This window comes from Pongo pygmaeus, chromosome 5, assembly GCF_028885625.2.
Source record: "Pongo pygmaeus isolate AG05252 chromosome 5, NHGRI_mPonPyg2-v2.0_pri, whole genome shotgun sequence".
NCBI lineage: Eukaryota > Metazoa > Chordata > Mammalia > Primates > Hominidae > Pongo > Pongo pygmaeus.
Window position 1 is genome coordinate 126,084,499 of NC_072378.2, and position 12,450 is coordinate 126,096,948.

The 12,450-nt window shown below is 38.5% G+C and overlaps 1 protein-coding gene across 5 annotated transcripts in view; it reads left to right on the forward strand.

The window, feature by feature from the left end:
* NCOA7 (nuclear receptor coactivator 7) overlaps positions 1-12,450 on the forward strand; it is a 153,722-nt gene that overhangs the window by 93,500 nt on the left and 47,772 nt on the right. For all 5 annotated transcript variants that reach the window (XM_063666556.1, XM_063666558.1, XM_063666557.1 and 2 more), the window contains exons 4-7: positions 3,991-4,070; positions 7,412-7,519; positions 10,224-10,337; positions 11,557-11,682. In XM_063666556.1, the coding sequence (XP_063522626.1) occupies positions 3,991-4,070; positions 7,412-7,519; positions 10,224-10,337; positions 11,557-11,682 (428 nt within the window). The remainder of the gene's footprint in view (positions 1-3,990; positions 4,071-7,411; positions 7,520-10,223; positions 10,338-11,556; positions 11,683-12,450) is intronic.

The window sequence follows — 12,450 nt, forward strand, 5'->3', positions numbered from 1 at the left end:
GCTCTTACCTCCAGGATTTATGCAGAAAGAAATGGGCTAGGCTGAAGGACCTGTGGTTTATTCCTCTAGGGGTTTTGTCAGTTTTGTTACAGGTACTCCTTATTGGACTGGGGAAAACCTTCTCTGAAGACTTTATTTCAGAGGTGGGCAAGTATGAGGTTCAGTTGCTTTGCTCTAAATGGCTTCTGAGGAATATTTGGCCAACTTTTCCCTTGGCAGTAGATACTTTTGCATCATTTGCCTCAGGTTCTTGTACACAGCAGGAGGGTCAGAATTTGGGTAGGTAGAAAGGTCTGTGAGGAGACCTGAAGCTGGAAAGGTCAGTGTCATTGGAAGACAGTTGCCCCCTTTGGGATGGGCGTGGATCCTTACCTAAAACACTAGGGTTGGAGCACCATTCTAAATCACAATGGAGCTGTCCTTTCCCGTGACAGCTCATGCCTCATCCTAGATCTCACCAGGGCCAGAAGCCCCTCCAGTGCTTTGTGGACTATGTGCTGCAGCACCCAGTCCCAGACACACAGGACTTCACTCATTGAGACACATAGTTGACTGTCTTTTCAACTCACTGCAAAACAATTATTTCTGAAGTAATATGAAACCTTGCCTTAAGCTATAATGATATAAAGACAATTAAATTATATCCTCTTTGCTTCTCTATTGAGCCAACTGTAAAACATAGTATTTGCCTTGTGGCTTTGGTAGGTGCACATGATTTGCCTGGTGTGATGTTACATCAGTGAAAAGTGTTGCCTCACAATCAAACTCATCAGGCTTATTCATCTGTACTGGAAGGTTTATTCAACTATATATACAAGACAAGGCCAGGTGCAGTGGCTCCCACCTGTAATCCCACCACTTTGGGAGGCCAAGGCGGGCAGATCACTTGAGCCCAGGAATTTGAGAACAGCCTGAGCAACATGGTGAAACCCTGTCTCTACAAAAAATGCAAAAATTAACCTGGTGTGGTGGCATGAGCCTGTAGTCCCAGCTACTCGGGAAGCTGAGGTGGGAGGATTGCTTGAGTCTAGGAAGTGGAGGTTGCAGTGAGTCATGTTAGTGCCACTGCACCACAGCCTGGGTGACAGAGTGAGACCCTGTCTCAAAAAAAAAAAAAAAAAAAAAAAGACACAAGACATTTAAGGATGGGTGCATCATCAGTCTTTACCTCCATGATCTCAACATCTTAGACTCTGAAGGGAAGGCATTTTTTTGTTTTGTTTTGTTTTGTTTTTCCTTTAGTAATATTACATGCTTGACATTTTTCTAGCCTACCCACCTGTGGCAAAGGAAGGTAATTTAGTTTTTGTACTAATTCAGGTGTACGTAGTTAAGTTTCTCCTGAAGGGCTCAGCCAACACATATTTTTCTTTTGTAGCTGTGCAATATGTAAACTGTCACCAGTTGGTGGCTTTTAGTAGCACTCCCCATTGGGACCAGAGATATCTAGCTACAGCTTATGGAAGGGCGTTGGCCAGAAGCTGCCAGATATGGGAAGAAGGAAGCATATTGTGGGCTCTAGAAATAGGAAGCTACCGACAAAATGATATAAAGAGACTATTCTGAAAGCACGAAGACCTAAAGTGACAGCTATTTATGATGACAGCAAGAAGGGCAGAAGTATGCAACAAAGAAAATGGAGCTGAGATATTAAAAGGAATGAACAACACTTAACCTAATCCCAAAAGAACTATGGGAAGAATTAGCCTGGGGTATTCATCTTCCACATAAACAAAGCAAAAACAAACAATTAAAATTTTTCAGATTCTTTAGAAGGAAAGAAAGACGAGTATTGTTAATGTTTTATTGCTTACCTGCCGAGAACTATGCAAACCAGTTTTTACATTTGTTCCGTCATAAGATTTGTAAAATATGGTGATTGCACTTTTGAATCTCCTTATCTGGAGATCTAAAAACATAGTGAATAGTCCTGTCTTCCTGAAGTAATTTAGGTGTGGTTGCCTGTAGGTAGGGAGATCATTTTTTATAGTCTAGAGGAATGTTCAGGGTCTCTTTGGCTCCGTGAATGGTTCTGATTTGAAGATATAGATGACTAGAACAGGACTGTAATGGAAGCATCTATTTAAGTTTATTTTTTCCTCTTGGCTTTAATTTTTAAATAATTTAAAGGAAATATTTAAAAGTCAGATAAATCCTATGTGAATCAACTATGTTCATGTTTCTATGTCACCCCTCAGTTTTCATCTAGGACCCCCATGTTTGTGATATAGATGAAATGATATTGTTGAGACATTTCCATGTGTGTGTATGTGTGCTGGTAGGACCTCAGACATAGGGGGCTGAGTTAATCACCCTTCTCAGATCGTGGTCTATCATTAGTGGTCCAAGCTAGGCTTCTTGTAATTTATCATTCATTCCCTTTTATTCTCATTCTCCACTCCCATTTCTTCCCCCAATTCACACCATTCTATTGTGTTCAATGTATATAGGTTTTATTTTTATGTACCTATGAAAATTATTTATGTGTTTTTTTTTAGTGTCCATCTGTGATGTATGTTTAAAACAGATGGACACTAACATCTCATTCAGTTTTTCTTGATGTAAACCTGTTTACACTTTTGGTATATATTTCTGGCTTGTTATTCCTAATTGCTGGAATCTAATTGCTCTGGAATCTCAGAGCTTACTGATCATGCTTTATTTACCCTCTAGCTCCCCATTGCCATAGATAATACTGTGATGAACATCCTTCAGTGGGTCCCTTGTGATGTACATAAAGTATATACCTGTTGGGAGAGGATGCTTATCTGTGAGTTAAATTGCTAGGTCATATGAGCTATATATACTTAATTCTCTGGAATGACTGAACAGTTTACATTCCTTGTAGTGGTTCACATTTCTATCAACATTGGAATTATACAGCTTTCTGATTTTACCAGGCTAATAGATATAAAATGATGCATTGTTTTCATTTGCATTTTTCTGATCACATACAGGTTGGAGCATCTTTTCATGGTTAATTCAATTTTTATATTCTTTTTGTCACATTTTTATCTATTGCAGTACAGTTCTGGGGTTTCTCATATCTGAATTAATATATTGAGATGTATTTAACCCTGACAGTTAGGTTGAATCATATGCAGGTGCCAATGGTTGGCCATTTTTGACCTTTAAAAACAGCGAAATCTGCCCGGGTGCGGTGGCTGACGCCTGTAATCCCAACACTTCAGGAGGCCGAGGCGGGCAGATCACCTGAGGTCAGGAGTTTGAGACAAGCCCGGACAACATGGCGAAACCCTGTCTCCACTAAAAATACAAAAATTAGCCGGACATGGTGGCGCACACCTGTAATCCCAGCTACCCAGGAGGCTGAGGCAGAAGAATTGCTTGAACCTGGGAGACAGTTGCAGTGAGCCGAGATCGCGCCACTGCACTCCAGCCTGGGTGACAGAGTGAGACTCTGTCTCAAAAAAAAGCCCAAAAAATAGTAAAATCCATGGTCCAACTTAGTATACTGTTGGACATATTCTTTTTGTTTTCATTGTTATAAATAGTATTGCAGTGACCATATGTTGATATATAGCCTTTTTCTTCTTTTGAATTTGTCATTAGGATAAATTCCTAAGAGAAGGATTACTGAGTCAGAATGAACCTTTCTATGGCTATTGTTACATATTGCCAAATCACTTTCTAAAAGGACTGTACTCATTTACATTAGGCATCATTTATATGGTAACTCTACTGGTTTTACTCTAACTTCATAATCATTATACATTATCATTTAAACCATTAGTAACTGTAAACATTACCTCATTGTTTTTCTTTATATTGTTTAATTATAGTTAATATTAATCATTTATTCAGGATGAATAGTGTGCTTTTATGAGTATGATCTATTTGTGCCCTGAGTCCATTTTCCTATTAGTGTCTTTTTGTCAGTTGATTTGAAAGTGGGTTTTTATATGTGGTGGTTTTACCCTGTCTTTGGTTCCTGAAAATGAAATCATTTACATACAATTTATTCTTCAGATGACAATCAAAACAAAACACATGATAAAAAAGAGAAGAAGATGGTGGTTCAGAAGCCCCATGGGACTATGGCATACACTGTAAGTATAACCAAGGTGGTATAAATGTTTGTTAATAGCGCTAGATTTATATGATGATTTTCCCTGACACATCCTGCCCCTTGGCTGCATTCCTCTTGTGTACCCATTAAACAATCAAGCTTCTTAAGACCAGTTTTAGGTCATTTCTTTTTCCTCCATATTTTCTCTCCGGTCAATCTCAAATAAATCAGTGAATTGAAAATGTGAGGGTGATCTGGCTGCAACAACCATCACCCTGTTGACCACCAGCATTGTTTAGGCTGATCTGGCTGACTAGGCAGGTATCCCTTTCTTCCCCAACCACTCCGTGTGCATCCCTCTGGAACTCAGATGAAGAGGATGACCTTCCCCAATATAGGAGGACATTTCTTGGGTCACGGGTATTCTAGTAACTGTGTTGCCCTGTTAGAACCTCCAAACAAACTGATGACTTGAATTATCTTGGATATAAGCAGGGACTACCACTTTTAGGTCACCAACCCAGATGTTCTTTCTAAGTTCCAAAGCTATGTACTCACTTGGCTACTCAACATATCCACCTAGTCCTCCATGCTTGGTCGTCTTTCAAGAAACAATGGCTCCATCATTCCTACATTTGTGCAGGCTAGAACTTAATTCTTGACATCTTCATCCCCTTACTCTCCATGTTCGTTACTACCTTCTATGATTTTTCCAGCCAGTCTAGGCCATATCCCTTTTTTAACATTCTCATAGAATCATGTTGCTTAACATAATTTATCTCAGTTTAACATTATTAATTCATTTGCGTGTTGTTATTTTAATCTCTATCTCATGCTTTAATTCATATATCCATGAAGAGAGATTAGACATCTTTTTGTTCACCATTATATTCCTGGTAACTTGCAGGGTATAGATCTCCATATTGTTGAGCAGTAGATGAACAATGCTAGGTGTGTGTTCATTACTACAACTCCACACTGTGTGCCATGTGCTCATCTCTGTCACTGCATCATAAGCTCCTGGAGGCCAGGAGTCGTATCTTATCTATCCTAGGCTCGGCACAAAGTGGGGACTCAGTTGTAGATATATTTTAATTCGCTATTAAATAGCACTCTTGAGGAGTGTTCTCTTTGACTTCTAAGAAGAAATTAAGTGCTGTTGCCATTGCCTGGTTGTATTTTCCTAATGTGTACTTATTTTATAGTCACTATTTGTAAGCAATGCCAGACCCTATATAAGACAGGCAGCAAGATCTAATTCTTTGCTGGTGTTTCTTTTGCAATGGTAAATCTGCAAGCCTCTGTAGAGTCACATTGAAGATCTCTGTCACAGGCTTTCATGCTCAATGCCCTGTGAACGTCTCTAGACGTCTTTCTAAAGTTTATAAGCATAGTCATTTTTAGAAAGGATTTGGGATGATTATATCTTATATTACCATTGTGTAAAATATACTGTTGATCCTCATAACACCTAGAATAGTGTCTTACCTCAAAATAGGCACTCAAGAAGTATTGGACTCAATTATTTATTATTAATAACAATATTACTTCTAAAGCCATAATCATTAAGATCTGTATGTATTTGTCTAGCACCTTTATTCACATGCTCCTCCAAAGAATGGAGAGGTGCTTTTGCCAGGAGTTACTTCCTATAGTATATACTGAATAATGTAGTGACAGTAAAAAAAAAAATCAAACTCCAAATTAATTAAATATTAACAAGTGATCAAGTCAATAATGCAGGTGTGCCTACCTCTCTGTTTTATGTTATGGAAATTAGTTTTATTTGGCAAGTTGTTTTTGTGCTTGTCGTTGGAAATAAAAGGTAACTCATAGAATTTTGTGTTTAAAGAACCTGCCAGCACTTACCCGATTGCTTTTATTACTCCTGAGCTGTGGATGATCAAGCATTCTGCCTTAGTTTCAGTCATTTAATGATACCAACATCCCTCTCTGGGTCTGTGCCCTAATTCTACATGTATGTCTTATCTTTAATAACTGCAGATTGTTAAAGTTTTTCTCACTGTGATCCCCCTATATAGTGTATGTTTTACAAGTTTACTCATAACAATATGAATATAATATACAAATATATAATACAGTATTAAAAATATTTTTTAACTTTGTTTTTAGTGGAGATGGTTTTGCCTAGGGTAGAAGTAGTGGCATATGTTGTTTACTTCAGTGATTTAAAAAATTATACATACTACATATAATATATCCTAACTTGTTCTAGAAGGGCTTTGAGGCTGTTTCAATGTAATCTGTAACCGTAACCTTTGATTAGTCTGAGACAGTTCATCTCGTAGTTGGACCTTTGATACTGAAGGCAGCAATGGGTTTAATTTTCCTCCTACATCTCTACCCTTTCACCAGTCCACAGCTTCCTTCAGCCTCCTCACATCTCCACGTAATTCAAGGCTCACCTGGTGGAGCCAGTTCTGCTTACAAAGAACTTATATCAGTCTTGACCCAGGGCTATCAATCGGAACTTCTCAGTGACATTCATCAGAGTGACCTCCCACTAGCAAGTCTATCTAGCAACTCTGGTCAGGGAGTTTGTCCTGAGATGTTGACATGACATCAGGGAGCCAACTTTTTTTCTGGGTAGAGCTGTTTTCCTATGAAGTTTCTCATCTCCTCACTGCCCTCTATTCCTGTTCATCCTCTACTACAGAAGGAAAGAAAAGTGTACACCTGGGACACATGTCACAAGTTTTACAGATTTAGAGAATAACACTAATTTGACCATAGAAAAGTGTGGTTTTAATGATAGTGAACAATTATTGGTAGCTAATCTGAATTTCTTTCTGATTTCCTTGCTTTCACAGTATTCATTCATCAACTTTTTGAGTACCCTCCGTGTATCAAGCAGTGTGCTGAGCCCAGGAGAAAACATTTTGCCAGCTTTGCCATACAAGCCAGCAGTTTATAGTATATGGGAAAGTCATGCAAATAGACAGAAAATTACAAGAGAGAAAGTAGCCCCACTTCCCCTGAAGATGGGGACTGTGTGTACATTGTATTTCTTTTCTTCTTGTAGTCTTCATAACAGCTCATGGACCTTTACTTCATGCGCCTAAATTGCACCAAAGTAAAATTAGAAATCTATTAGGGGACAGTGAAATTTGAAAATGAGGAAGCCCAGAAATGAATTGCATTTAAGACTTTGCTTTAAAATGATTTTATTAAGAATTGACAATGTATTCACTCTTTCTTATAGTCTATCTTGATGGAACTGTTACTTTATTATTTATTCATATTGCAGATAAATTAATTTTTTTGCTTTATTTATTGCAAAAAAATTATTTATTGCTTTATTTAAAGCAAAATTAATTTTTTTGCTTTATGTATTGACTCTTACTTGTTTGATTATTCTAGGCTGGAAACCAGGACACCCTAAACTCCATAGCACTGAAATTTAACATCACTCCCAATAAATTGGTGGAACTGAATAAACTTTTCACACATACTATTGTTCCAGGCCAGGTAATTATACTCTTATTGGATATAACTCTAGAAATTCTGCATTTATCTTTTATTGCCATTTTCAGTGCCTCACTATTGTTTGTCACAGGATTATCATAAATGATAATGTGCTTTGGTTCAATATTTTCTCTCCTTTACTTTTATTTATTTATTTTTTGAGACAGGGTCTTGCCCTGTTGCCCAGGCTGGAGTGCAGTGACACCATCATGGCTCACTGCAGCCTCAATCCCCTGGGCTCAAGCAATCCTCCCACCTCAGCCTCCCAAGTAGCTGGGATTATGGACGTGAGCCACTGCACCCAGCTCAACTTTACGATATTTTCATATTCACAGGATACCTTGGCTACATGTGCTTAAAATTTTTTTCTAGGCTGAAATGACAGCATTGCTGTATGGTTAAGAACTTTAAGACCTCAAATCCTGATTTGCATATGTGTTGGGAGCAAACCCAAAATTATTTTCTGAAGGCAATAGGAAACTTTCACCCCGCCCATGATCCAGGCTCACTTCCATGTTGAGGTAGCACATGTTCTGGCGGCTGCTCACCTCTCTCTACAGTGCAGTCAACTGTTTAAGCATAGGAATTACTCCTTAGATTTGACATTTGGAATGTTCAGACAATTGAATCGCAATCTGTGTTACCTAATACTTTTTTTAAGAGTTCAGATGCAAAAAAAATTTACTATTAGTGGAGAATTACTTGGGAAAAACATCATCCATTCATTACTCTAGTTTAGCTATATAAGATAAATAAGAGCTATATACCAAGACCACAAAATTTTAGTCCTTTGTAAATTGCTTTTTACAGAACTCTAAACTTTGGCATTTGCCATTGACCCATATTGAAGATGCTATAAAAGGCAATACTCCAAAACTGGTTATTGTATTTACTGTTAGTGCATCACAGAGGACAAATAATTCAGTCTAGGATGCTCCTTTGTATGAAATTCTGTAGGAGAGTACTTGTACTTCTGAGAAACCATTTTTATCTCATGGAAGTTGAATTCTGCTAACTAATGATGTTGTCTGTTTGCATTAATTATATGGAAACTCAGAGTCACTTTTATGGCCCACTTCTTAATGAGTGGTTACTAGTTTTGGTGCATATATTTTTAGTAGTAATCAGTCCTCATCTTATATCCCCCCTTGACTTTGATTTTCCCACTTTTATTTTAATGTGTTTTTTATTGTTGTCTCAAATATTTTCTGGATTGAAGTGAGGTTTAAATGACTGGAAAGATAGGAGACAGTGAATAACAATATTGATCAGTAATCAGTTGTTATATGATTAGCTCTGAATTCTGTTTTATAACATTAAAGGTCATCATTTTAAGATTATACTTGGCCGGGCACAGTGGCTCATCCCGGTAATCCCAGCACTTTGGAGGCCAAGGTAGGCAGATCAGTTGAGGTCAGGAGTTCAAGGACAGCCTGACCAACATGGTGAAACCCCATCTCTACTAAAAATACAAAAATTAGCCAGTAGCCAGGCTTGGTGGTGGGTTCCTGTAATCTCAGCTACCTGGGAGGCTGAGGCAGGAGGATCTCTTGAATGTGGGAGGTGGAGGTTGCAGTGAGCTGAGATTGTGCCACTGCACTCCAGCTTGGGTGACAAGAGTGAAACTCCATCTCAGAAACAAACAAAAGATTATATTTGATACATGCCACAATGTAACATGTCTCCTTAAAAGAATATTGAGTGACAGGATTGTGGTAATGTTTTGAGAACCAGAATGTTTTGCAGAGGTTGCTATTCTGTATAATTTTTTGGGGTGGGGGTAGTTTTCAGTTATACATAACCTACACACTGTTGGAAGAGAAAATATTGGGATTATTTTATTGATATTACCTTATACAATTTATCATATAAGGACCTACTGCTTTAGAACTCAGAGCCTGCTTGGAGTTAACAAGCTGAGTTTGTTCCATTTCTACCTGGCACAGATATTAAGTTTAGAAGCCATGCTTCTCTCTCCTCATTTCCCTTATACTATTAGTCCCCCTCCCCCACCCTGGAGGGCTCTTCCCTCTCTCTTATCCAATTTCTACTTATTCTTCAAGGCTTCAGTTGGACCCACTTACTTCACTTGGCCTGCCCAGAATACTTACCCACCTTGCTCTCTCTTTTCTTTTTATTTATTTATTTATTTATTTATTTATTGAGATAGAGTCTCCCTCTGTCACCCAGGCCGGAGTGCAGTGGCACGACCTTGGCTCACTGCAACCTCCGCCTCCTGGGTTCAAGAGATTCTCCTGCCTCAGCCTCCCGGAGTATCTGGGACTACAGGCGTGAGCCACCATGCCCAGCTAAATTTTTTTGTATTTTTAGCAAAGACAAGGTTTCACCATGTTGGCCAGGCTGGTCTTAAACTCTTGACCTCAGGTGATCTGCCCACCTTGGTCTCCCAAAGTGCTGGGATTACAGGCATGAGCCACTGCACCTGGCCTTGCTCTCCCTTTCTTTTTGAGTTCTTGCAGTGTCTACAGGCATATTCTGTACCCTTTGTACTACACACATTCATATGCTGAGTATCATTTCATGGATTAGTCTAGAACACCCTAAGTTGCTTATGAGTTTCTTCAAAGCAACCTAGGTCGTAATCATGCACTGAACATGATGCTGTGCAGAGAATAATTTCTCCAAACACTCACTAGTGGTTTGCCTGGTTCCTGGCACTCACCCATCTCTTCTTTCCCATTCTCAGGTCCTTTTTGTGCCAGATGCCAACTCTCCTTCCAGTACCTTAAGGCTATCATCATCCAGTCCTGGTGCTACTGTCTCTCCTTCATCATCAGACGCAGAATATGATAAATTGCCTGTATGTATATTATGCACTGAAGTTCATTTTTATTGAAGAGATTTCTTTTGAGTTGTAGAATTCAACATGTTATTTTTCACAAGATAACATCTGAAATTCTCCCTAGATGGTTGAGATTAGGTAATTGGAGAATGCATCCTCTCCAGGGGAAACTTATTCACATTTAAGGTTTCAAAGGCAAAAATGGTCAGACACAGTGGCTCAGCCTGTAGTCCCAGCACTCTGGGAGGCCGAGGCAGAAGGATTGCCTGAGCCCAGGAGTTTGAGACCAGCCTGGGCAATATAGTGAGATTCTGTCTCTACAAAATATTTTAAAAATTAGTCACCTAATTTTTAAATGGTGGCTCACACCTGTAGTCCCACCTACTCAGGAGGCTGAGGTGGGAGGATCACTTGAGCCTGGGAGGTTGAGGCTGTGGTGAGCCATGATCGTACCACTGCACTCTAGCCTGGGTGATAGAGTGAGACCCTATCTCAAAAAAAAAAAAAAAGAAGGCAAAAATGCATGCCTTGTGTAAAAGTATAAAGTTAAATTTCCAATGACATGGATAGTTTATTTGTATTCCTCCTTTTTTAAAAAAAAAAAACAGAATTTGAATCATGAGTCTAATATGAATTTTTTCATTTAGGTTAGTGTTTTTTTTGTTGTTGTTGTTTGTGTGCGTGAGACAGAGTCTTTCTCTGTCACCCAGACTGCTGTAGTGCAATGGCACGATCTTCGCTTACTGCAACCTCCGCCTCCTGGGTTCAAGTGATTCTCCTGCCTCAGCCTCCTAAGTAGCTGGGATTACAGGCGCCCGCCACTATGCCCAGATAATTTTTGTATTTTTAGTGGAGACAGGGTTTCACCATATTAATCAGGCAGGTCTCGAACTCCTGACCTCAGGTGATCCGCCCACCCCGGCCTCCCAAAGTGCTGGGATTACAGGCGTGAGCCACTGCACCCAGCCCATTTAGGTTAGTTTCTAAAGACATTTCATGAGCGAGTTTTATGGGTTCATACATATGCCTTTGCTTTTTAAAAAAAAAAAAAAAAGTTTGATTTGGGTATCTGTTATTACATTTGTGATATTTTTGAAGGACAAAGGATGTTTGCCTTTTTAATGTTCCACTTAAATAGAAATAGTATACTCACAGGGAATTTATGGGGCTTGATTTATACACATAATTTGTTTGAAAAGTGTTTTTATTTGATTTTGAAATTTTTTGCTTTCACAAGGATGCTGACTTAGCACGAAAGGCCTTAAAACCCATTGAAAGAGTCTTATCATCTACTTCTGAAGAAGATGAGCCAGGTGTGGTGAAATTTTTAAAAATGAACTGTCGATACTTCACCGATGGAAAGGTATATAGCAATGTAATTTGTTTCCTTTCCTTGAAATCTATGAAAAACTAAACAAAGTTACAAATTACTGGAACAGAGGCTACATTAAAAGATCTTACCCAAAGTGTCAATTTTAGATTTGACAAGCATCCATTAGTTTTATTCTGTTGGATGCCTGGCATTTTACTTATTGAGGTAAGTGTTATCACTGAGTGGAAATGTGATTCTCTGTGATCTTGGATTTATTGTTTTTTTCTTTTAGTTTGGGCCTATGAATTGTTAGGGAGACAACATAGTATACATATAACAGCAAACGCTGGAGTCAGACTCACTGAATTTAAATTCCAACTCCACCACCCACTAACTCTGAGACCAGGGGCAAGGTATTTACATGTCTTAAGCTCCCATTTTTCTCATGCATAAAATAGGAACAATAAAAAAATTCAACTAATAGGATATGGTAATGAAAAGTGATAATTTATGTAAAGAATTTAGCACCTAATCTGGAAAATAGTAAGCTCTCAACCTGTGTTTGCTGTTGATGATATTACTATTAATATCTGCTGTGTCTTCTTTTTAGTTTTTTGGTTGTTGGTTGATTTGTTTTCTGTGTGTTTTTGTTTTTTTGTTTTCACAAAGAACAAATTCAGCTTTTAGTGAGCCTCTGGAGAAGGGACTATCTTGATAACCAGTGAATTCCTGTGGTCATAGGAGACTTCATACCAGTTTTAGATAATAGGAAAAATATGTTATTGATGTGCATTTATAAAATTTGCAAACAAGAATAAA